The sequence below is a fragment of the Procambarus clarkii genome, chromosome 81, assembly GCF_040958095.1.
Source record: "Procambarus clarkii isolate CNS0578487 chromosome 81, FALCON_Pclarkii_2.0, whole genome shotgun sequence".
Lineage (NCBI taxonomy): Eukaryota > Metazoa > Arthropoda > Malacostraca > Decapoda > Cambaridae > Procambarus > Procambarus clarkii.
In genome coordinates this window covers 6,172,817-6,200,167 of record NC_091230.1, presented here as the reverse complement: position 1 = coordinate 6,200,167, position 27,351 = coordinate 6,172,817, and the positions used below count along the sequence as shown (strand labels likewise).

The 27,351-nt window shown below is 46.0% G+C and overlaps 1 protein-coding gene and 1 long non-coding RNA gene across 2 annotated transcripts in view; both read right to left on the bottom strand.

The window, feature by feature from the left end:
- LOC123773111 (uncharacterized) overlaps positions 1-27,351 on the bottom strand; it is a 239,088-nt gene that overhangs the window by 85,914 nt on the left and 125,823 nt on the right. The gene's annotated exons all lie outside the window — the stretch shown is intronic.
- The window catches only part of LOC138358012 (collagen alpha-1(I) chain-like), a 33,272-nt gene continuing 13,497 nt past the window's right edge, over positions 7,577-27,351 (bottom strand). The window contains exons 4-6 of the mRNA XM_069315477.1: positions 25,723-26,894; positions 24,120-24,660; positions 7,577-7,752 (exon numbers count right to left, since the gene is read on the bottom strand). Coding sequence (XP_069171578.1) covers positions 7,577-7,752; positions 24,120-24,660; positions 25,723-26,894 — 1,889 coding nt within the window. The remainder of the gene's footprint in view (positions 7,753-24,119; positions 24,661-25,722; positions 26,895-27,351) is intronic.

Below are 27,351 nucleotides of genomic sequence, written 5' to 3'. Positions count from 1 at the left end.
GGACGGGAGAGGGGACAGGGAGGACGGAAGAGAGCATCAGGGTGGGACGGGAGAGCGGGACAGGAACCGTCCATGTGACGGGGGACACAAACTCCACATTCTCCCGCCACCGCACAGGAAAAAGTATCTGTCTATTTATTGCAGTGCGACTTGTTGCTTTAGCAGACGTGCATGTGACGGTAGCACGTCAGTCATACGTCAGCAGCACGTCACTCATACGTCAGTAACACGTCATTCATACGCCAGTAGCACGTCAGTCATACGTCAGCAGCACGTCACTCATACGTCAGTAGCACGTCACTCATACGTCAGTAGCACGTCACTCATATGACAGTAGCACGTCACTCATATTTCAGTCATACGTCAGTAGCACGTCACTCATACGTCAGTAGCACGTCACTCATACGTCAGTAGCACGTCACTCATATGTCAGTCATACGTCAGTAGCACGTCACTCATACGTCAGTAGCACGTCACTCATACGTCAGTAGCACGTCAATCATACGTCAGTAGCACGTCAGACATACATCAGTAGCACGTCACTCATATGTCAGTCATACGTCAGTAGCACGTCACTCATACGTCAGTAGCACGTCAGTCATACGTCAGTAGCACGTCACTCATACGACAGTAGCACGTCACTCATACGACAGTAGCACGTCACTCATATGTCAGTCATTGTCGGAAAATCCGACAGCATTTAACATATCATACAGACAGATAATAGCTGTATTGTATAAACAAGTAACTCATAGAAAACGTAACTTGTAGTGGAATTATTGTCTAAAGAAAACGGGATATCATCACCACATACTATTATATTCACCACCTATTATGGTGGGAATTATTCTTAAATACATTAGTCTTTGGACTTTACCATCATAAAACATCTCATATAAATTAACTTAATTATCAATATTAAAGTAGAGTAAATGTGACCCTTCTATCACTTTCTGTCATCTGGACAATGTAAGCCAGGCGTCAGGGTGAGTGAGTGGGCAGCCATTGTTTATACTAGACCAGAGGCGCAGGGAGCAATTCGGCTCCTGTTAATTTTACTTGGACGAAGTGTTATGGAAACCAAAGGTGTACCATTATCACACGCTGTCAACAAATTCAAGTCAAGTGTCTTTCCGAAACCCGTATATCTATCATTAGTGGCCATTAATGTCACTGGGTAGGGTGCCCGGTTAGATCACGAAATCGCCTCATACTAAAGGTAATTAAGCCAGGTCTTTAAGGTTCCATGTACAGTGTTTTCTCTGATATAGCTTGTCATATATAGGTATCTGGCTTTACAGCTAGCGCCCTTTTGACAGGTCAAGACGAGGAAGCATGCTTTGTACATCAGTTACCAGGGTGATGGAAGCTACCTCAAAGAGGGAAAATGTGGTGTCTACATCCTGGTTATACCTGCTGTACAAACAAGATAAGGAACCTCTTCAATGTATGTAGTCTAATACTGTAGTTTGATTGGCTGCATATATATAAATTTAATTAATATAAACCCCCCTAATGTGTAGAGGATCGATTTGTGAGATTTGTGAGATTATTGCAGAAATACAGTCCACTTAACATCATACAAATTGCTATCGAAGAATATAAATTAACGTAAATATAAATTCATATAAATTAAATAAATATAAGTCTCACAGGTCGGTTCCCACATTATTTGGTCCTTCGAACCGGATGATGGATTATTTGGTCCTATGAACCCATATTTGGTCATCTTAGTACCGGATGAACCAGTTAACCAGTGGATTCATTAAATATACTAGTGCAGTGTGATTTAAACAAAGGCCAGCCAGTTAAAGACAGCGGCGTTACCTCGTGAGAGTTCACGAGCCCCGCTCAGTTCAGATCAGCCTTAGTCAGCGGTTTCATGCACACCCACAGATTTGGTGGCGTGTTATTCTGTGAAATGACAGCGCTAATATTGAAGCCAGCCAAAGTACTGGCTGTGGTGTCGCGAAATTGTTCACGGATTTCGTGGTGTTAAATTTCGCGAGAGATTATCTACGAATTTTGTGGACTTTATTTCGCGTGGTCACTAATAATATTTAATACTTCTAGATAATATTAGAAGTTTCATAGAGGCTATTATCAATAATTGTGTATATTATTTCTCCAAAATAGAGAATTATTTAATATAAATTGCACTAGTGATCACAGTATAATATTTACTAATTGCCAACCCACAACAGGGTAGGATATTAAAATTGACTAGTTGAACTATTATTGTTCATCTTAGTCCCATTATTACCATAGTCAGTTGTACTATATTCAACAACATATCACCATTAATGAATGGTCCAGACCCTATTTTGGGTGTAATTTTTATCAACTCGAGTTGAGTTGTGTATATATAATAATTTACTTATGATCATTACACCTTTGAGTGATTAATTAGTGTCTCTACCATCCTAGGGTGATATAGAAGAGCTAACCTAAAGGTACTTCCAGTGACACTGGTTTATCACTCAAATCATTAGTGTGTATGATTGTATATATATAATGTGTATTAATTTTATGTGCTAACCTCTAGTAGAGGTAGGATTACAGCCTAGTGAGTGCAGAATTTACCCTAGGCTACCATCAGTACTTGTTCAGTATTATGAGCGGCCCAAGTACAAGCCCCACAAGGCTTCACCAACTAGCCAGTATGGATAATGCAGGGAGAATGAAAAGAACCCTTGCAGGTCTTAAAGGCCACTTAACAAGACAGATCAAGAAATGTGAAGATTTGTCACAACAATCTCAAGTTGATTATGCTGACCTGGAAAGCTATTATCAAGCAGCTGCAGGTAAATTTGAGCAAATCAAATGCCAAATAGCTCTCCTTGTGGGGACAGATTACTGTCATCGATTCATCGGTAGCCCTACTAAATATCAGGGTATAACCATGTTAAACTCTGCAGGAGGTAAATTACTCTCAGGCCCAGTATCAAGCCTGAGGAGACCTATGCCTGCAGATAAACAATACCAATAGATATCTAAATTTGTCAGCTGATTATATTTCTCCAGTAGCATTATACTAAGGAGATTACAGCTGACTATACCAACAGAGGTTGATGTTAGTATCATCATTTAAAGCTGAAGATGAGTTCATGAGGCCTCAGTGGCAAATCAGTGAACAGTAGCCTCAACAGCTACAAGTCACTGCGACCAATGTCACTGAACCCACTGCAGTCTCAGAACCATACTTTACTTTAATGATGAGCTATTCAATCTTCTGAATCAATTAACTAAATTAAACCCCAATAAATCTGATGACTGATTTGATACATTTATTATTTAATCAAGATGTATTCCATGGGCCTCAGTGTTTATATATCAGTGACCAGTTACCTGAAGAAACTTCAAGTTATATCTAATGTCACTGATCTCACTGCAATCCCTGAATCATACTTGACTGTAGTACTTGATCACATCCAGTCTTCTGGGTTAAATAATAAGTAATTAGGCTTGAATATTAGCCTTTCAAGAGCTGACAGGGAAATGAAATCGCATTAGACTTCTAACCCCTGCAACTCTAGTACGGGACATCCGTCCTGTACGAACAGACGCACAAATGTGTGATTACTAACTACTAACATCAAAATAATCTAATAATTCGAAGGAGGAGTATCGGTGTTCGTCTGTTCTAAAGAGGACTTCGACCCGTGAGCAGCCCCCTGGGGAATTATGTCGGAAAATCCGACAGCATTTAACATATCATACAGACAGATAATAGCTGTATTGTATAAACAAGTTACTCATAGAAAACGTAACTTGTAGTGGAATTACCGTCTAAAGAAAACGGGATATCATCACCACATACTATTATATTCACCACCTATTGTGGTGGGAATTATTCTTAAATACATTAGTCTTTGGACTTTACCATCATAAAACATCTCATATAAATTAACTTAATTATCAATATTAAAGTAGAGTAAATGTGACCCTTCTATCACTTTCTGTCATCTGGACAATGTAAGCCAAGCGTCAGGGTGAGGGAGTGGGCAGCCATTGTTTATACTAGACCAGAGGCGCAGGGAGCAATTCGGCTCCTGTTAATTTTACTTGGACGAAGTGTTATGGAAACCAAAGGTGTTCCATTATCACACGCTGTCAACAAATTCAAGTTAAGTGTCTTTCCGAAACCCGTATATCTATCATTAGTGGCCATTAATGTCATTGGGTAGGGTTAGATCACGAAATCGCCTCATACTAAATTAATTAAGCCAGGTCTTTAAGGTTCCATGTACAGTGTCTTCTCTGATATAGCTTGTCATATATAGGTATCTGGCTTTACAGCTAGCGCCCTTTTGACAGGTCAAGACGAGGAAGCATGCTTTGTACATCAGTTACCAGGGTGATGGAAGCTACCTCAAAGAGGGAAAATGTGGTGTCTACATCCTGGTTATACCTGCTGTACAAACAAGATAAGGAACTTCTTCAATGTATGTAGTCTAATACTGTAGTTTGATTGGCTGCATATATATAAATTTAATTAATATAAACCCCCCTAATGTGTAGAGGATCGATTTGTGAGATTGAGATTATTGCAGAAATACAGTCCACTTAACATCATACAAATTGCTATCGAAGTATATAAATTAACGTAAATATAAATTCATATAAATTAAATAAATATAAATCTCACAGGTCGGTTCCCACAGTCATACGTCAGTAGCACGTCACTCATACGACAGTAGCACGTCACTCATATGTCACTTATACGTCAGTAGCACGTCAGTCATACGTCAGTAGCACGTCACTCATACGTCAGTAGCACGTCACTCATACGTCAGTAGCACGTCACTCATATGTCACTTATACGTCAGTAGCATGTCACTCATATGTCACTTATACGTCAGTAGCACGTCACTCATACGTCAGTAGCACGTCACTCATACGTCAGTAGCAGGTCAGACATATATCAGTAGCACGTCACTCATACGTCAGTAGCACGTCACTCATACGTCAGTAGCACGTCACTCATACGTCAGTAGCACGTCACTCATACGTCAGTAGCACGTCACTCATACGTCAGTAGCACGTCACTCATACGTCAGTAGCACGTCACTCATACGTCAGTAGCACGTCAGACATATATCAGTAGCACGTCACTCATACGTCAGTAGCACGTCACTCATACGTCAGTAGCACGTCACTCATACGTCAGTAGCACGTCACTCATACGTCAGTAGCACGTCAGGCATACGTCAGTAGCACGTCAGGCATACGTCAGTAGCACGTCAGTCATACGTTAGTATGACTAATGACGTGCTACTGACGTGCTAATGACGTATGACTGACGTGCTACTGACGTATGACTGACGTGCTGCTGACGTAGTAGAGACGTGCTACTGACGTATGACTGACGTGCTACTGACGTATGTCTGACATGTAAGTCATACGTCAGTAGCACGTCAGTCATACGTCAGTAGCACGTCAGTTATACGTCAGTAGCACGTCAGTCATACGTCAGTAGCACGTCAGTCATACGTCAGTAGCACGTCAGTCATACGTCAGTAGCACGTCAGTCATACGTCAGTAGCACGTCAGTCATACGTCAGTGGCACGTCACTCATACGTCAGTGGCACGTCATTCATACGTCAAAAGCACGTCAGGCATACGTCAGTGGCACGTCAGTCATACGTCAGTGGCACGTCACTCATTCGTCAGTGGCACGTCACTCATACGTCAGTGGCACGTCATTTATACGTCAAAAGCACGTCAGGCATACGTCAGTGGCATGTCAGGCATACGTCAGTGGCACGTCAGGCATACGTCAGTGTCACGTCAGGCATACGTCAGTCATACGTCAGTAGCACTTCAGTCATACGTCAGTAGCAGTCAGACATACGTCAGTAGCACGTCAGTCATACGTCAGTAGCACGTCTCTACTACGTCAGCAGCACGTCAGTCATACGTCAGTAGCACGTCACTCATACGTCAGTAGCACGTCACTCATACGTCAGCAGTACGTCACTCATACGTCAGCAGCACGTCACTCATACGTTAGCAGCACGTCAGGCATACGTCAGCAGCACGTCAGGCATACGTCAGCAGCACGTCACTCATACGTCAGCAGCACGTCACTCATGTACGTCATTAGCACGTCAGTCAAGAACACAACATAAGCACTGCTCCTTTAAACCTTTTGTTCCAACCTTTGAAAATCTTATAATTTGTTTCTATATTGGAGAAAACACATTTATTTTAATTAAGTCATTTGCGGCGCTATATAAATTTAACAGCGATAGAAAAGTTGATGGTCCAGGACGGTATGATAATGGTCGATTACGGCGTGATAATGGTCCAGGACGGTATGATAATGGTCTATTACGGCGTGATAATGGTCCAGGACGGTATGATAATGGTCTATTACGGCGTGATAATGGTCCAGGACGGTATGATAATGGTTTATTACGGCGTGATAATGGTCCAGGACGGCGTGATAATGGTCCAGGACGGCGTGATAATGGTCTATTACGGCGTGATAATGGTCCAGGACGGCGTGATAATGGTCCAGGACGGCGTGATAATGGTCCAGGACGGCGTGATAATGGTCTATTACGGCGTGATAATGGTCTATTACGGCGTGATAATGGTCCAGGACGGCGTGATAATGGTCTATTACGGCGTGATAATGGTCCAGGACAGCGTGATAATGGTCTATTACGGCGTGATAATGGTCCAGGACGGCGTGATAATGGTCTATTACGGCGTGATAATGGTCCAGGGCGGCGTGATAATGGTCTATTACGGCGTGATAATGGTCCAGGACGGTGTGATAATGGTCCAGGACGGTATGATAATGGTCTATTACGGCGTGATAATGGTCCAGGACGGCGTGATAATGGTCCAGGACGGCGTGATAATGGTCCAGGACGGCGTGATAATGGTCCAGGACGGCGTGATAATGGTCCAGGACGGCGTGATAATGGTCCAGGACGGCGTGATAATGGTCCAGGACGGCGTGATAATGGTCCAGGACGGCGTGATAATGGTCCAGGACGGCGTGATAATGGTCCAGGACGGCGTGATAATGGTCCAGGACGGCGTGATAATGGTTATGGACGGCGTGATAATGGTCCAGGACGGCGTGATAATGGTCCAAGACGGCGTGATAATGGTCCAGGACGGACCGAAACGTCGTCTTGTTTCACTTGCGGACGTGTGGTTTTGTCATCAAATCTTCAGTCCCGTTATTGTGACTCTTCGTCTGCAAGTTGATGTATTTTAAAACTTGTAAAAACTAGTTGTTTTTATATTTATAACTAATTATTGAGCCAGCTAAACTGAAGCATAGTTGAACAAACTTAATGTTCACTGAAATGCAAAGTAATTGAGTTTATTATTGACTGTAATCTTCAGAAGATTATAATCAATGAAAAACCTGCGATTGTTTATTTCTTCATCAATTTTTGGCTCGGCGGAGGAGTGGGAGAGATGTCACTCCGCATCTCATCCTCCAATCCACTTTGTTGCTTCGGTTTCACTTGCAACAAAGCCTTAAAGTCTGACTCAGAAAGATATGTCGACACAAATAAAAGCAAGGTTTGGATAGCTCATTCCGTCCATCTAAGGCCAAAATTGTGTAATTGTTTTCTCGTCTCCTGAGCCTGAATTAGTCTCAAGTAATTCATCTTGACAATCATCAGTAACTTTTTCAACTGACAACTTGAATGGATTTCGTGCTAGATCCATCGCCTCATCGTTGAATTCAGGAAAATATTTGTTGAATTTTTTTTCCAGTTCTGTCAAATGCCGCAAAAGTTCATTTTTTGTCAAATTCTGTAAGCACTTAGTCGTCACCAGTATCAAGAACTGATGACGGTTTCTAGAATATTACAATATTATCATATTTTGACCTTCCTCTTCCGGTTTTGCAGCTTGCTCATGGAAGCTTTCCATGGAATCAATGAATTTTATGATTATATCTTGATTCTATTATCTAAGCTCGGCTTAGATGAGCTCACATTACCTAAGTAATGTGAGTTCATCTCTAAGTTCAAATACTCGCTCAGTTACATTTCCTCTTTAAAGTAATTGAACATTTGTGTGGCAAAGAATCAAATGATGGTTTGTATCAGTGTTGATACATAACTGCTTGAAAAGTCAAGAGTTGAGAGCTCCTCCTTCTACAAAACTCAGAACATTTATTGTTTGATTCTAAAGCTTCTGTATTGGAGCTGGACGTGTTTTTTTTAGGACATTGACGATGGACCATAAAACTAATACCTTTCGCTTTTGGAACTCGCTTTTCACACTAACTTGAAGTCCAGGTTTTGTCCCTAACACAGCTGGTGCTCCGACTGTACAACATGCAAACACATTATCTCACAACAGATTTTCTGATGCAAAGATGAAACCTTTTCCAATATATCTGAGGCTCTGGAAGTTGTCTCAAGAGTAACTAGTAGGGTGCTCCAGTGAATAAGGGAGTACTTAAGCAAAAGGAAGCAGAGAGTTACAATGAGGGGGTGAGAGCTCCGAATGGAGTGAAGTCACCAGCGGAATCCCACAGGACCTATCCAGTTTCTGATATACGTAAGTGATCTTCCAGAGGGTATAGACTCATTCCTCTCAGTGGCCGCATCCGTGTGCAATAATTCTCCACCTCGGCGGCTCAGATGCCTCCCTGGCGAGTTTTAGCAAGCGAAATAAAAAAATCGTAATTATTAACATTTGTTATGTTACATTACCATTATTTTAGGTAACTTCATAGCATTTAACAACCTTATAATTCATTAGTGAAACGTCACTAATCAAATTGATTAAATAGAATTTCCATTAATTAATTACTTTAATAATTAACAAATAGAATTAACAAATAGGTGTTATTTACTCAATACGTTACAGAATTTTTATACAGTTACAGAGACAATATCTAAATGAGCAATAAGAGCTAGAAGCGCTCTACATATATAAAGAATACTGTAAATGATACTAGCCGAGTAACGCCACGTCCAACAGCCAGACTCTCCATAGTATGGTGCTGGTACATTCACCAGAGGACAGGGTTGACACAAGACCTGAGCACCCGGGCTCCTGTACCAAGTAGGGTAATGATTTACGGTATTGTTAATTGACGCCAATTTATGTACCTGTGTCATTTACCTGTTCATTGCAGGGCCTGATTACAACATGTGGTCATTACCACAAACAAAGTAAGTAAATCATTCTTGAATAGTGATTTATATTCATATAAATAGCTGGAAGAATTTTTGTAGCCAAACAAATCTAGAATTTAAAATAATTTTAAATCATTGAGTTAGGCTAATTTTGTTGATTGTAACATTGGAAGGGTTCGGTGATACAAACCAGTGAGGTCGCTGCAATAATTATATTAATAATTTTTATTGACCTCTCGGCAGGTGAACAAAAGCAGCGATCTGGCTCTGCGAATGACCTTTCCCAGCACCAAATTACTTGAGAAAGTCCACACTAATTAATCAGCTGTGTTACTGGTTTTTGTTCACTTCCGGAGTAATGAGCAACAGCACTTAATTTGTTGGTTTCATAAATTATATTATTTTATCTTATCATTTTGGCATATTTTTATAAATTTATTTTACGCCTCTATAATTCGTTTATGCTGGAAATTAATTCAGGGAAACAGATCGAAGAGAAAAATCCTACATGGACAAACTGAAAATGGTCTAACAAATGGCTGTTAGAGTTTAACCCAAGTAAATGTAAAATAATGAAGATGGGTACAGGGAGTAGGAGGGCCAGATACAAGGTACCATTAACGAGATGAAATTATTTAAGAATCAGAGAAAGACATATGGGGTAATATCACGCCAGACCTGTCCCCTGAGGCCCACATCAAGAAGATATCACCAGCAGCATATGCAAGGTTCGTCATCATAAGAACCTCCTTAAGAAACTTGTGTAAGTAATCATTCAGAACCTTTTATATCACATTTGTCAAACTAATTCTGAAGTATGCAGTTCCAGCATGAAGTCCATATCTCGTGAAGCCCAAGACTAAACTGGAGAAGGTTCAAAAGTATGCCACCCGACTAGTACCCGAACTGAATGGTTTGAGCTATGAGGAGAGATTGCGGGATCTAAATCTCACGTCGCTGGAAGACAGAAGAGTTAGGAGAGACATGATCAATCACCACATGCAAGATTCTCAAAGGAATTGATATGGTAATAGAGACAGGCTATTTAACACAAGGGGCACACACACTAGGAGACAGAAATTATGTACATAGATGAGCCATAGACATATTTGAAAGAACTTGTGTAGTGTCAGTAGTTAACAGATGGAATGCTTTGGGAAGTGATGTGGAGGAGGCAGACTCCATACACAGTTTCAAAGGTAGATATGATAAAGCCCAGTAGGCTCAGAAACCAGTTCACCAGTAGAGTGACAGTTGAGAGGCGGGACCAAAAAGCCGAAGCTCAACCCTCGCAAGCATAATTACGTGAGAACATGACAAACTACCAAAATGACACCTTCACACTCGCCTCTTGATAGGACCATTCTTTAACTGATCGACCCAGTGTTCCCAGCACCTTGGGGGCCCAGCAGCACCTGGGGGGCCAGCAGCACCTGCGGCCCCAGCAGCACCTGGGGGGCCAGCAGCACCTGCGGCCCCAGCAGCACCTGCGGCCCCAGCAGCACCTGGGGGGCCCAGCAGCACCTGCGGCCCCAGCAGCACCTGGGGGCCCAGCAGCACCTGCGGCCCCAGCAGCACCTGGGGGGCCCAGCAGCACCTGCGGCCCCAGCAGCACCTGGGGGGCCCAGCAGCACCAGGGGGGCCAGCAGCACCTGCGGCCCCAGCAGCACCTGGGGGGCCCAGCAGCACCTGGGGGGCCCAGCAGCACCTGGGGGGCCAGCAGCACCTGCGGCCCCAGCAGCACCTGGGGGGCCCAGCAGCACCTGGGGGGCCAGCAGCACCTGCGGCCCCAGCAGCACCTGGGGGGCCCAGCAGCACCTGGGGGGCCAGCAGCACCTGGGGGGCCCAGCAGCACCTGGGGGCGCAGCAGCACCTGGGGGCCCAGCAGCACCTGGGGGCGCAGCAGCACCTGGGGCCCCAGCAGCACCTGGGGGCCCAGCAGCACCTGGGGGCCCAGCAGCACCTGGGGGCCCAGCAGCATCAGTAGTGTAAACCGGGCCAATGACCGGCAATTTTTATTTTTTCCCATGCCGGTCATTGGCCCCGGGCCAATAACCGGCAATTTTGATTTTTTCCCATGCCGGTCATTGGCCCCTGGGTTTTTCGAACTTTTTTTCCCCATGCCGGTCATTGGCCCCTGGGTTTTTCGAACTTTTTTTCCCATGCCGGTCATTGGCCCCTGGGTTTTACGAACTGTTTTCACCATGCCGGTCATTGGCCCCTGGGTTTTACGAACTGTTTTCACCATGCCGGTCATTGGCCCCTGGGTTTTACGAACTTTTTTTCTCCATGCCGGTCATTGGCCCCTGCCATTTTCGCTCAAGGGGATTAAACGGCCGCCTTCAGTCATCCCCAAATTTCGTTAGCTTAGTGACCCTGCACAGGCATGTTAAAGGGGATTAAAAAGCCGGTCATTGGCCCCAGGGTTTTCTCGAATTTTCTTTCATGGCCTGACCCATGCACAGGCATAGCCAATGGTCAATGACGTCATCAACTTACCTCGGGATTAAAAGGCCGGCTCCTGGCCCCATCATATTTCGTTACCTGAGCAACCCTGCACAGGCATCGCTAATGGATAATGACGTCACCCCCGTCTTCATTTTCCCTGTATAAGCCCGTTTTCTGTTACAGTGTAATTATTCCCATTTTCGATATTTATAGCAAAGGGGGATTCAAATGCTGCCTTCTGTCAAGCCTAATGTGCAATGGCGTTAATCATTATAAGCTCGTTTTTCTCAATAAGGTATTGCCGTACTGTTTCCCATTGTCTAAGATTACATAATAATAACATAAGAAATGACTTCAAACCCTGTTTACAGAACCAGTATTTACCCAGGTCTTTTTCCTAAATCTAAAACTTATTCCAATTTATGTCCATTGTTTCATGTTCTGTCTAGTGTTGATAATTTTAATAGTCTATTAATATTCCCCCTTTATCATGTCCATTCATTCACAGCTCTATCATGTCACCTCTATTTCTTTTCCTTTCTAGAGAATGTAATTTAAGCTTTGTCAATCTTTCTTCAGAAATTGCTTATTGAGCATAGGGCAAAATAAAAATGAAAACTTACTATCTTTCATTTGTATGAAAACAATCCCCTGCCGGGCGTAGTGACTTCAATGCGATTTCAGTACTTATCCAATATTACTGTATAAACTAACAGTACCCTGCCAGGCATGGTGACTTCAATGCGATTTCAGTACTAATCCAACATTACTGTATAAACTAACAGTCCCCTGCCAGGCATGGTGACTTCAATGAAAAGCAAGCCTCTCATGTTTTGAAATAAAGCCTTCGTTTCTGACGTCATCATCCCTAATGTGGCGCGAGGCGCGCTAAATGCGGATCCCAGGAGGTTCACACATAAGTGTGAACTCTTAATCAGGCTTAATACCTCACCTATACTCTATGCTTCATCAGAGTTGATATTCAGCTACAATAGCTCGTATTTTCGGTCATTGCTTATATTTTCTGTTATTCATAAACCCGATCAAACCTTCCTAACCTAACCTAACCTAACATATTATTTATAACAAACAAATACATTCTACAGAACAGTTTTTGTTGTTGTTTAGTGACATCGTGAAAAGCGAGCTCAGGTATAGGGACAATGTATTGATGGTCATTAGCATATAGGTGTGAAGGTATTACAGTACCTTACTGGTCAACTATGTATGACGTCACCAGACAACCAATGCGCCCTTTGGCGTCCTACTGGCATGTGTATTTAATGTTATTATTCAAAAATGACTAGACTATCCATCCCCACCTAACCTAATCAGAGGTTAAAAAATATACATTTTAATCAACCGTGACTGTAATCATTATTCAGTGATAAGTTCAAACGTATAACAGAAGCCCAAATGTCGTACTGCAATTTAAGCAGAATCGTACATCTGGCAGCATAGCAGGTGAGCTGAACATAAGAATAAAGGTAACTGCAGAGGTCCTATTGGCCCATACGAGGCAGCTCCTATATATTTCCACCCAATCTCATTCATGTCCACCCTATGCTTAAAACAACCAAGGGATCCCACTTAAAGTATTAGTTTACAATAATAGTTTTAATAAATAGCTCTTATTCTAGTTTTATACACAACAGCAATTATGAAACCCTATAGCTAGATATTCTACTATAATCCACAAGTAGTTACCACACATCTGGCAGTACAGCGGATTAGTGGCTGTGTTCATAGGCTAGTCAACTGTCCTCACATCCATCAAATAGATATCCAAATGTCGCACCTCAATTCATCCATCTAGCAACTCAGCTGGATGTTAGCCACTATATTCATAGGCTAATCATTTCTACACCTCAAAAAATCCTAGTCTTGCTACGCAAATCAGCTAACTTGTTTCTAAACCAACACTCACAAATACAATCATGCATACCTACACATACTTCAAAACCTATGCATTCATAGAGAATAGCCTAGTTTTTTTCCACCATTTCCCCATTAATCAGATGTAATTTATGCCATACACACAGAAAATACAGCATTTACACACCAAATATGCCATTTATGCATAAAATATATTATTTACACTCAAAATATACCATCACATAAAAAAATATGAGATTTTCATACAAAATATGTCAGTTGCAAACAAAAATATACCATTTACACAATATTGCATGTACACTCAGAGTATGACATTTACACAAAGTACGGTATTTTGCACAAATATATCAAAATGCTTATGCATTTAGACAATCAAAAATGCGCTTTAACTAAAATTACACAATTTCACAAACGTAATTTTCACAAATTACCCACACATTGTCTCATAAACCAAAATACACTTACACCATGAAGATCTATTTTATCAAATTACAGAGCTTACACAAAATACACAATTTTCACACACAAATACAGTTGCACCAGTTCCACTTCAACAAATTAAAAACACAACTTGCATAAATGCACTATTATCACAAAAATTATTATAAAACATGGACATTTATTACACAGTTTGTGTAATTATTTTACATCTTTGCACAATTAATACAAGAAAACTTGCTATATAATTACTCAGCTTGCACAATGACAATCAATACGCAAAGGTATAAATAAACAATTCGTCCATATGCAATTACACATCATGCGCAATTAATACACAACTTATGCAATATTACACATCTTTCATAATTATTGCACACAACTTGCACAAATGCATATCTAGCACAAATACGTACAATACATAACTACCCCAAATATGAAAATACACAACTAGCATAAATACACGATTTACACAAATACAATTGCGACATTTACACAACTTGCTCAAAAATATAATCAATACACAACTTACCAAAATATGAACAATACATAACTAGCACATATTCATTAAATACACAACTATGCAATTTCCGCAAATGCACATACAAAAACATATACAATTAATACATACAACTTTCACAAAACAATACACAATTTATAGAAATATAATCAATACATAATTTCAATAATCATACAACTTATGCAAAATACATAATCTGCACAATTAATACACAAGTATATTAATTGTGCTATATATGTACAAACACAACCAACTGGGTCAAACAATACACAATTTGCATGATATTTTTCTGGGTATATTTAGGACATTAATTATAATATGCTAAGTTTAACCAACTCCCCAAAAGTCAGAATTTCACATATAAAAATGGTTCATATAACTTCCGATAAGCTCAATATATAACACATTCTTTTTCCATTAAGATATCAACATTATTAGTGCTAAACTATTCATCTAACATATGTCCACTATTTTTATGTCTTATTAATACCTTGTTACATTCTCTCCAATCAGACCACCATATTTAAGTATTTATTCAAACCATCTAACAGACATATTTGTTCTAGCCTTAGTTATGTTAGGGCAGGTGGGGTTAGGTGGAGTCAGTATTTTCTATGATAATTTTAGACAAATTTGCTATATCTTATCAAAATGCATCTTGTTAAAACTTAAATTATCTAAATCTATCAAAAATATACTTATACTACGCAAATTTGACTAAATTCAACCTAGCTAAACTAACTAAATATGAGCATCCCATATCCTCACATACAAGCCTATGTCGCCTCTGTCCATACATTATATGAGTCTGCCATATAGCACGAACCCCAAATAGGAAAATTTACACTATTTCTTAAACATACTAGTTCATTACCCTAAGATATTATATATGTCCTTCCCTACAGGACCTCACATAACCTGACCTAGCATATCCAACCCTGGATTTGTTAAAGTTTGCGAAATTTATGCTATGCCACCTAAATTTCACCAAATTTTAGGCAATTTCCACCAAATATACCCAAATGTTGCGTAGCATAGCACTGCCAAAGCCCATTTTCTCCTATTCCATACTACCCTACACAACCTCACCTAACCTGACCTAGCATATCCAAACCTGGATTTGGTTAAAGTCTGCGAAATTTATGCTATGCCACCTAAATTTGACCAAATATACCCAAATGTTTCATATCACAGCACTGCCAAAGCACATTTTTACCTACATTTTCTCCTATTCCATCCTACCCTATGCAACCTTACCTAACCTATCCTACCATATCCAAACCTAGATTTGGTTAAAGTCTGTGAAATTTAAGCTATCCCACCTAAATTCTATCTAATTTAAGGCAATTCCCACCAAATATATCCAAATGTTCTGTATCACAGCACTGCCAAAGCCCATTTTTACCTACATTTTCTCCTATTCCATCCTACCCTACGCAACCGTACCTAACCTATCCTAGCATATCCAAACCTAGATTTGGTTAAAGTCGGCGAAATTTAAGCTATCCCACCTAAATTCTATCTAATTTAAGGCAATTCCCACCAAATATATCCAAATGTTCTGTATCACAGCACTGCCAAAGCCCATTTTTACCTACATTTTCTCCTATTCCATCCCACCCTACGCAACCTTACCTAACCTATCCTAGCATATCCAAACCTAGATTTGGTTAAAGTCGGCGAAATTTAAGCTATCCCACCTAAATTCTATCTAATTTAAGGCAATTCCCACCAAATATATCCAAATGTTCTGTATCACAGCACTGCCAAAGCCCATTTTTACCTACATTTTCTCCAATTCCATCCTACCCTACGCAACCTTACCTAACCTATCCTAGCATATCCAAACCTAGATTTGGTTAAAGTCGGCGAAATTTAAGTTATCCCATATAAATTTGACCTAATTTAAGACAATTTCCACCAAATATACCCAAAAATGTTTTGGAACATAGCACGGCCAAAGCTCATTTTAGCTGAGTTTTCACCTATTCCAACCTGCCCTAGACAACCCTACCCATCCTCTCCTGGCATATCCAAAGTCAGATTTGATTATAGTTTGCAAAATTTATGCCTTTCCCACCTAAATTGTACCTTAATTTATGCCAATTTCCACCGAATATACCCAAATGTTTTGTATCTTAGCATGGTCAAAGTTCATTTCACCCAAGTTTTCACCTATTCCATCTTACCTCACACAGCCTCACCTAACCTGACCTAGCATATCCCAAGCTAGATTTGATTAGAGTTCGTGAAATTTATGCTTACTCACCTAAATTCAACATAATTTAAGACAATTTCTACCCAAAATGATTTGTTACATAGCTCAGCCAAAGACCATTTACCCGAGTTTTAACACATTCCAACCTACCCTACATAGCCTTACCTATCCTTGACCTAGCAGATTTGATTAAAGTTGGGGAAATCTAAGCTATCGCCATCAAATTGGAGACAATTCCCACCAAATACGCCTAAATGTTGTGTATCATAGCACAGCCAAAACCCATTTTACCCACATTTTCATCCATTCCATCTAAACCTGGACCTAGCCTCTGATACACAACATTTAGGCGTATTTGGTGGGAATTGTCTCCAATTTGATGGCGATAGCTTAGATTTCCCCAACTTTAATCAAATCTGCTAGGTCAAGGATAGGTAAGGCTATGTAGGGTAGGTTGGAATGTGTTAAAACTCGGGTAAATGGTCTTTGGCTGAGCTATGTAACAAATCATTTTGGGTAGAAATTGTCTTAAATTATGTTGAATTTAGGTGAGTAAGCATAAATTTCACGAACTCTAATCAAATCTAGCTTGGGATATGCTAGGTCAGGTTAGGTGAGGCTGTGTGAGGTAAGATGGAATAGGTGAAAACTTGGGTGAAATGAACTTTGACCATGCTAAGATACAAAACATTTGGGTATATTCGGTGGAAATTGGCATAAATTAAGGTACAATTTAGGTGGGAAAGGCATAAATTTTGCAAACTATAATCAAATCTGACTTTGGATATGCCAGGAGAGGATGGGTAGGGTTGTCTAGGGCAGGTTGGAATAGGTGAAAACTCAGCTAAAATGAGCTTTGGCCGTGCTATGTTCCAAAACATTTTTGGGTATATTTGGTGGAAATTGTCTTAAATTAGGTCAAATTTATATGGGATAACTTAAATTTCGCCGACTTTAACCAAATCTAGGTTTGGATATGCTAGGATAGGTTAGGTAAGGTTGCGTAGGGTAGGATGGAATTGGAGAAAATGTAGGTAAAAATGGGCTTTGGCAGTGCTGTGATACAGAACATTTGGATATATTTGGTGGGAATTGCCTTAAATTAGATAGAATTTAGGTGGGATAGCTTAAATTTCGCCGACTTTAACCAAATCTAGGTTTGGATATGCTAGGATAGGTTAGGTAAGGTTGCGTAGGGTAGGATGGAATAGGAGAAAATGTAGGTAAAAATGGGCTTTGGCAGTGCTGTGATACAGAACATTTGGATATATTTGGTGGGAATTGCCTTAAATTAGATAGAATTTAGGTGGGATAGCTTAAATTTCGCCGACTTTAACCAAATCTAGGTTTGGATATGGTAGGATAGGTTAGGTAAGGTTGCATAGGGTAGGATGGAATAGGAGAAAATGTAGGTAAAAATGGGCTTTGGCAGTGCTGTGATATGAAACATTTGGGTATATTTGGTCAAATTTAGGTGGCATAGCATAAATTTCGCAGACTTTAACCAAATCCAGGTTTGGATATGCTAGGTCAGGTTAGGTGAGGTTGTGTAGGGTAGTATGGAATAGGAGAAAATGGGCTTTGGCAGTGCTATGCTACGCAACATTTGGGTATATTTGGTGGAAATTGCCTAAAATTTGGTGAAATTTAGGTGGCATAGCATAAATTTCGCAAACTTTAACAAATCCAGGGTTGGATATGCTAGGTCAGGTTATGTGAGGTCCTGTAGGGAAGGACATATATAATATCTTAGGGTAATGAACTAGTATGTTTAAGAAATAGTGTAAATTTTCCTATTTGGGGTTCGTGCTATATGGCAGACTCATATAATGTATGGACAGAGGCGACATAGGCTTGTATGTGAGGATATGGGATGCACATATTTAGTTAGTTTAGCTAGGTTGAATTTAGTCAAATTTGCGTAGTATAAGTATATTTTTGATAGATTTAGATGAATTTAAGTTTTAACAAGATGCATTTTGATAAGATATAGCAAATTTGTCTAAAATTATCATAGAAAATACTGACTCCACCTAACCCCACCTGCCCTAACATAACTAAGGCTAGAACAAATATGTCTGTTAGATGGTTTGAATAAATACTTAAATATGGTGGTCTGATTGGAGAGAATGTAACAAGGTATTAATAAGACATAAAAATAGTGGACATATGTTAGATGAATAGTTTAGCACTAATAATGTTGATATCTTAATGGAAAAAGAATGTGTTATATATTGAGCTTATCGGAAGTTATATGAACCATTTTTATATGTGAAATTCTGACTTTTGGGGAGTTGGTTAAACTTAGCATATTATAATTAATGTCCTAAATATACCCAGAAAAATATCATGCAAATTGTGTATTGTTTGACCCAGTTGGTTGTGTTTGTACATATATAGCACAATTAATATACTTGTGTATTAATTGTGCAGATTATGTATTTTGCATAAGTTGTATGATTATTGAAATTATGTATTGATTATATTTCTATAAATTGTGTATTGTTTTGTGAAAGTTGTATGTATTAATTGTATATGTTTTTGTATGTGCATTTGCGGAAATTGCATAGTTGTGTATTTAATGAATATGTGCTAGTTATGTATTGTTCATATTTTGGTAAGTTGTGTATTGATTATATTTTTGAGCAAGTTGTGTAAATGTCGCAATTGTATTTGTGTAAATCGTGTATTTATGCTAGTTGTGTATTTTCATATTTGGGGTAGTTATGTATTGTACGTATTTGTGCTAGATATGCATTTGTGCAAGTTGTGTGCAATAATTATGAAAGATGTGTAATATTGCATAAGTTGTGTATTAATTGCGCATGATGTGTAATTGCATATGGACGAATTGTTTATTTATACCTTTGCGTATTGATTGTCATTGTGCAAGCTGAGTAATTATATAGCAAGTTTTCTTGTATTAATTGTGCAAAGATGTAAAATAATTACACAAACTGTGTAATAAATGTCCATGTTTTATAATAATTTTTGTGATAATAGTGCATTTATGCAAGTTGTGTTTTTAATTTGTTGAAGTGGAACTGGTGCAACTGTATTTGTGTGTGAAAATTGTGTATTTTGTGTAAGCTCTGTAATTTGATAAAATAGATCTTCATGGTGTAAGTGTATTTTGGTTTATGAGACAATGTGTGGGTAATTTGTGAAAATTACGTTTGTGAAATTGTGTAATTTTAGTTAAAGCGCATTTTTGATTGTCTAAATGCATAAGCATTTTGATATATTTGTGCAAAATACCGTACTTTGTGTAAATGTCATACTCTGAGTGTACATGCAATATTGTGTAAATGGTATATTTTTGTTTGCAACTGACATATTTTGTATGAAAATCTCATATTTTTTTATGTGATGGTATATTTTGAGTGTAAATAATATATTTTATGCATAAATGGCATATTTGGTGTGTAAATGCTGTATTTTCTGTGTGTATGGCATAAATTACATCTGATTAATGGGGAAATGGTGGCAAAAAACTAGGCTATTCTCTATGAATGCATAGGTTTTGAAGTATGTGTAGGTATGCATGATTGTATTTGTGAGTGTTGGTTTAGAAACAAGTTAGCTGATTTGCGTAGCAAGACTAGGATTTTTTGAGGTGTAGAAATGATTAGCCTATGAATATAGTGGCTAACATCCAGCTGAGTTGCTAGATGGATGAATTGAGGTGCGACATTTGGATATCTATTTGATGGATGTGAGGACAGTTGACTAGCCTATGAACACAGCCACTAATCCGCTGTACTGCCAGATGTGTGGTAACTACTTGTGGATTATAGTAGAATATCTAGCTATAGGGTTTCATAATTGCTGTTGTGTATAAAACTAGAATAAGAGCTATTTATTAAAACTATTATTGTAAACTAATACTTTAAGTGGGATCCCTTGGTTGTTTTAAGCATAGGGTGGACATGAATGAGATTGGGTGGAAATATATAGGAGCTGCCTCGTATGGGCCAATAGGACCTCTGCAGTCACCTTTATTCTTATGTTCAGCTCACCTGCTATGCTGCCAGATGTACGATTCTGCTTAAATTGCAGTACGACATTTGGGCTTCTGTTATACGTTTGAACTTATCACTGAATAATGATTACAGTCACGGTTGATTAAAATGTATATTTTTTAACCTCTGATTAGGTTAGGTGGGGATGGATAGTCTAGTCATTTTTGAATAATAACATTAAATACACATGCCAGTAGGACGCCAAAGGGCGCATTGGTTGTCTGGTGACGTCATACATAGTTGACCAGTAAGGTACTGTAATACCTTCACACCTATATGCTAATGACCATCAATACATTGTCCCTATACCTGAGCTCGCTTTTCACGATGTCACTAAACAACAACAAAAACTGTTCTGTAGAATGTATTTGTTTGTTATAAATGATATGTTAGGTTAGGTTAGGTTAGGAAGGTTTGATCGGGTTTATGAATAACAGAAAATATAAGCAATGACCGAAAATACGAGCTATTGTAGCTGAATATCAACTCTGATGAAGCATAGAGTATAGGTGAGGTATTAAGCCTGATTAAGAGTTCACACTTATGTGTGAACCTCCTGGGATCCGCATTTAGCGCGCCTCGCGCCACATTAGGGATGATGACGTCAGAAACGAAGGCTTTATTTCAAAACATGAGAGGCTTGCTTTTCATTGAAGTCACCATGCCTGGCAGGGGACTGTTAGTTTATACAGTAATGTTGGATTAGTACTGAAATCGCATTGAAGTCACCATGCCTGGCAGGGTACTGTTAGTTTATACAGTAATATTGGATAAGTACTGAAATCGCATTGAAGTCACTACGCCCGGCAGGGGATTGTTTTCATACAAATGAAAGATAGTAAGTTTTCATTTTTATTTTGCCCTATGCTCAATAAGCAATTTCTGAAGAAAGATTGACAAAGCTTAAATTACATTCTCTAGAAAGGAAAAGAAATAGAGGTGACATGATAGAGCTGTGAATGAATGGACATGATAAAGGGGGAATATTAATAGACTATTAAAATTATCAACACTAGACAGAACATGAAACAATGGACATAAATTGGAATAAGTTTTAGATTTAGGAAAAAGACCTGGGTAAATACTGGTTCTGTAAACAGGGTTTGAAGTCATTTCTTATGTTATTATTATGTAATCTTAGACAATGGGAAACAGTACGGCAATACCTTATTGAGAAAAACGAGCTTATAATGATTAACGCCATGGCACATTAGGCTTGACAGAAGGCAGCATTTGAATCCCCCTTTGCTATAAATATCGAAAATGGGAATAATTACACTAACAGAAAACGGGCTTATACAGGGAAAATGAAGACGGGGGTGACGTCATTATCCATTAGCGATGCCTGTGCAGGGTTGCTCAGGTAACGAAATATGATGGGGCCAGGAGCCGGCCTTTTAATCCCGAGGTAAGTTGATGACGTCATTGACCATTGGCTATGCCTGTGCATGGGTCAGGCCATGAAAGAAAATTCGAGAAAACCCTGGGGCCAATGACCGGCTTTTTAATCCCCTTTAACATGCCTGTGCAGGGTCACTAAGCTAACGAAATTTGGGGATGACTGAAGGCGGCCGTTTAATCCCCTTGAGCGAAAATGGCAGGGGCCAATGACCGGCATGGAGAAAAAAAGTTCGTAAAACCCAGGGGCCAATGACCGGCATGGTGAAAACAGTTCGTAAAACCCAGGGGCCAATGACCGGCATGGTGAAAACAGTTCGTAAAACCCAGGGGCCAATGACCGGCATGGGGAAAAAAGTTCGAAAAACCCAGGGGCCAATGACCGGCATGGGGAAAAAAAGTTCGAAAAACCCAGGGGCCAATGACCGGCATGGGAAAAAATCAAAATTGCCGGTCATTGGCCCGGTTTACACTACTAGCATCTGGGGCCCCAGCAGCACCTGGGGTCCCAGCAGCATTTGGGGGCCCAGCAGCACCTGGGGGCCGAGCAGTACCTGGGGGCCCAGCAGCACCTGGGGGCCCAGCAGCACCTGGGGTCCCAGCAGCACCTTGGGGCCCAGCAGCACCTGGGGCCCCAGCAGCACCTGGGGGCCCAGCAGCACCTGGGATCCCAGCAGCACCTGGGGGCTCAGCAGCACCTGGGGTCCCAGCAGCACCTGGGGGTCAAGCAGCACCTGGGGTCCCAGCAGCACCTGGGGGCCCAGCAGCACCTGCGGGCCCAGCAGCACCTGGGGGCCCAGCAGCACCTGCGGCCCCAGCAGCACCTGGGGGCGCAGCATCACCTGGGGGCCCAGCAGCACCTGGGGTCCCAGCAGCACCTGGGGGTCCAGCAGCACCTGGGGGCCCAGCAGCACCTGCGGCCCCAGCAGCACCTGGGGGCGCAGCAGCACCTGGGGTCCCAGCAGCACCTGGGGGTCCAGCAGCACCAGGGGGCCCAGCAGCACCTGGGGGCCCAGCAGCACCTGGGGTCCCAGCAGCACCTGGGAGTCCAACAGCACCAGGGGGCCCAGCAGCACCTGGGGGCCCAGCAGCACCTGGGGGCCCAGCAGCACCTGGGGGCGCAGCAGCACCTGGGGGCCCAGCAGCACCTGGGGGCACAGCACCACCTGGGGGCCCAGCAGCACCTGGGGGCGCAGCAGCACCTGGGGGCGCAGCAGCACCTGGGGGCCCAGCAGCACCTGGGGACCCAGCAGCACCTGGGGGCGCAGCAGCACCTAGGGGCCCAGCAGCACCAGGGGGCCCAGCAGCACCTGCGGCCCCAGCAGCACCAGGGGCCCCAGCAGCACCTGGGGGCCCAGCAGCACCTGGGGGCTTATCAGCACCTGGGGGCCCAGCAGCACCTGGGGGCCCAGCAGCACCTGGGGGCCCAGCAGCACCTGCGGACCCAGCAGCACCTGGGGGCCCAGCAGCACCTGGGGGCCCAGCAGCACCTGGGGGCCCAGCAGCACCTGCGGCCCCAGCAGCACCTGGGGGCCTAGCAGCACCTGGGGGCCCAGCAGCACCTGGGGGCGCAGCAGCAGCTGGGGGCCCAGCAGCACCTGCGGCCCCAGCAGCACCTGGGGGCCCAGCAGCAGCTGGGGGCACAGCAGCACCTGGGGGCGCAGCAGCAGCTGGGGGCCCAGCAGCACCTGGGGGCCCAGCAGCACCTGGGGGCCCAGCAGCACCTGGGGGCCCAGCAGCACCTGCGGCCCCAGCAGCACCTGGGGGCCCAGCAGCACCTGGGGGCCCAGCAGCACCTGGGGGCCCAGCAGCACCTGGGGGGCCAGCAGCACCTGCGGCCCCAGCAGCACCTGGGGGCCCAGCAGCACCTGGGGGCACAGCAGCACCTGGGGGAGCAGCAGCAGCTGGGGGCGCAGCAGCACCTGGGGGCGCAGCAGCACCTGGGGGCGCAGCAGCACCTGGGGGCCCAGCAGCACCTGGGGGCCCAGCAGCACCTGGGGGCGCAGCAGCAGCTGGGGGGCGCAGCAGCACCTGAGGGGCCCAGCAGCACCTGAGGGGCCCAGCAGCACCTTGGGGCGCAGCAGCACCTGGGGGCCCAGCAGCACCTGGGGGCCCAGCAGCACCGGGGGGCCCAGCAGCACCTGGGGACCCAGCAGCATCTGGGGGCCCAGCAGCACCTGGGGGCCCAGCAGCACCTGGGGGCCCAGCAGCACCTGGGGGCCCAGCAGCACCTGGGGGCCCAGCAGCACCTGGGGCCCAGCAGCACTTGGGTGCCCAGCAGCACCTGGGGGCCCAGCAGCACCTGGGGGCCCAGCAGCACCTGGGGGCGCAGCAGCACCTGGGGGCGCAGCAGCACCTAGGGGCCCAGCAGCACCTGGGGGCGCAGCAGCACCTGGGGGCCCAGCAGCACCTGGGGGCGCAGCAGCACCTGGGGGCGCCGCAGCACCTGGGGGCCCAGCAGCAACTGGGGGCCCAGCAGCTGCTGGGGGCGCAGCAGCACCTGGGGTGCCCAGCAGCACCTGGGGGCGCAGCAGCACCTGGGGGCCCAGCAGCACCTGGGGGCGCAGCAGCACCTGGGGCCCCAGCAGCACCTGGGGGCGCAGCAGCACCTAGGGGCCCAGCAGCACCTGGGGGCCCAGCAGCACCTGGGGGCCCAGCAGCACCTGGGGGCGCAGCAGCACCTGGGGGCCCAGCAGCACCTGTGGGCGCAGCAGCACCTGGGGGCGCCGCAGCACCTGGGGGCACAGCAGCACCTGGGGGCCCAGCAGCACCTGCGGCCCCAGCAGCACCTGGTGGCGCAGCAGCACCTGGGGGCGCCGCAGCACCTGGGGGCCCAGCAGCACCCGGGGGCGCAGCAGCACCTGGGGCCCTAGCAGCACCTGGGGGCGCCGCAGCACCTGGGGGCCCAGCAGCTCCTGGGGGCGCAGCAGCACCTGGGGGCCCAGCAGCACCTGGGGGCCCAGCAGCACCTGGGGGCCCAGCAGCACCTGGGGCCCCAGCAGCACCTGGGGGCCCAGCAGCACCTGGGGGCCCAGCAGCACCTGGGGGCCCAGCAGCACCTGGGGTCCCAGCAGCACCTGGGGGCCCAGCAGCACCTGGGGGCCCAGCAGCACCTGGGGTCCCAGCAGCACCTGGGGGCCCAGCAGCACCTGGGGCCCCAGCAGCACCTGGGGCCCCAGCAGCACCTAGGGCCCCAGCAGCCCCTGGGGGCCCAGCAGCACCTGGGGGCCCAGCAGCACCTGGGGGCGCAGCAGGACCTTGGGGCCCAGCAGCACCTGAGGCCCCAGCAGCACCTGTGGGCCCAGCAGCACCTGGGGTCCCAGCAGCACCTGGGGCCCCAGCAGCACCTGGGGGCCCAGCAGCACCTGGGGGCACAGCAGCACCTGGGGCCCCAGCAGCACCTGGGGCCCCAGCAGCACCTGGGGGCCCAGCAGCACCTGGGGGCACAGCAGCACCTGGGGCCCCAGCAGCACCTGGGGGCCCAGCAGCACCTGGGGGCCCAGCAGCACCTGGGGGCCCAGCAGCACCTGGGGCCCCAGCAGCACCTGGGGGCCCAGCAGCACCTGGGGGCACAGCAGCACCTGGGGCCACAGCAGCACCTGGGGCCCCAGCAGCACCTGGGGGCCCAGCAGCACCTGGGGGCACAGCAGCACCTGGGGCCCCAGCAGCACCTGGGGGCCCAGCAGCACCTGGGGGCCCAGCAGCACCTGGGGGCCAAGCAGCACCAGGGGGCCCAACAGCACCTGGGGGCACAGCAGCACCTGGGGCCCCAGCAGCACCTGGGGGGCCCAGCAGCACCTGGGGGCGCAGCAGCACCTGGGGGGCCCAGCAGCACCTGGGGGCGCAGCAGCACCTGGGGCCCCAGCAGCACCTGGGGGCCCAGCAGCACCTGGGGGCCCAGCAGCATCTGGGGTCCCAGCAGCACCTGGGGTCCCAGCAGCACCTGAAGGCCCAGCAGCACCTGGGGGCCCAGCAGTACCTGGGGGCCCAGCAGCACCTGGGGGCCCAGCAGCACCTGGGGTCCCAACAGCACCTGGGGGCCCAGCAGCACCTGGGGTCCCAGCAGCACCTGGGGGCCCAGCAGCACCTGGGGGCCCAGCAGCACCTGGGGGCCCAGCAGCACCTGGGGTCCCAGCAGCACCTGGGGGCCCAGCAGCACCTGGGGGCCCAGCAGCACCTGGGGGCCCAGCAGCACCTGGGGTCCCAGCAGCACCTGGGGGCCCAGCAGCACCTGGGGCCCCAGCAGCACCTGGGGCCCCAGCAGCACCTAGGGCCCCAGCAGCCCCTGGGGGCCCAGCAGCACCTGGGGGCCCAGCAGCACCTGGGGGCGCAGCAGGACCTTGGGGCCCAGCAGCACCTGAGGCCCCAGCAGCACCTGTGGGCCCAGCAGCACCTGGGGTCCCAGCAGCACCTGGGGCCCCAGCAGCACCTGGGGGCCCAGCAGCACCTGGGGGCACAGCAGCACCTGGGGCCCCAGCAGCACCTGGGGCCCCAGCAGCACCTGGGGGCCCAGCAGCACCTGGGGGCCCAGCAGCACCTGGGGCCCCAGCAGCACCTGGGGGCCCAGCAGCACCTGGGGGCCCAGCAGCACCTGGGGGCCCAGCAGCACCTGGGGCCCCAGCAGCACCTGGGGGCCCAGCAGCACCTGGGGGCACAGCAGCACCTGGGGCCACAGCAGCACCTGGGGCCCCAGCAGCACCTGGGGGCCCAGCAGCACCTGGGGGCACAGCAGCACCTGGGGCCCCAGCAGCACCTGGGGGCCCAGCAGCACCTGGGGGCCCAGCAGCACCTGGGGGCCAAGCAGCACCAGGGGGCCCAACAGCACCTGGGGGCACAGCAGCACCTGGGGCCCCAGCAGCACCTGGGGGGCCCAGCAGCACCTGGGGGCGCAGCAGCACCTGGGGGGCCCAGCAGCACCTGGGGGCGCAGCAGCACCTGGGGCCCCAGCAGCACCTGGGGGCCCAGCAGCACCTGGGGGCCCAGCAGCATCTGGGGCCCCAGCAGCACCTGGGGTCCCAGCAGCACCTGAAGGCCCAGCAGCACCTGGGGGCCCAGCAGTACCTGGGGGCCCAGCAGCACCTGGGGGCCCAGCAGCACCTGGGGTCCCAACAGCACCTGGGGGCCCAGCAGCACCTGGGGTCCCAGCAGCACCTGGGGGCCCAGCAGCACCTGGGGCCCCAGCAGCACCTGGGGCCCCATCAACACCTGGGGCCCCAGCAGCACCTGGGGTCCCAGCAGCACCTGGGGTCCCAGCAGCACCTGGGGGCCCAGCAGCACCTGGG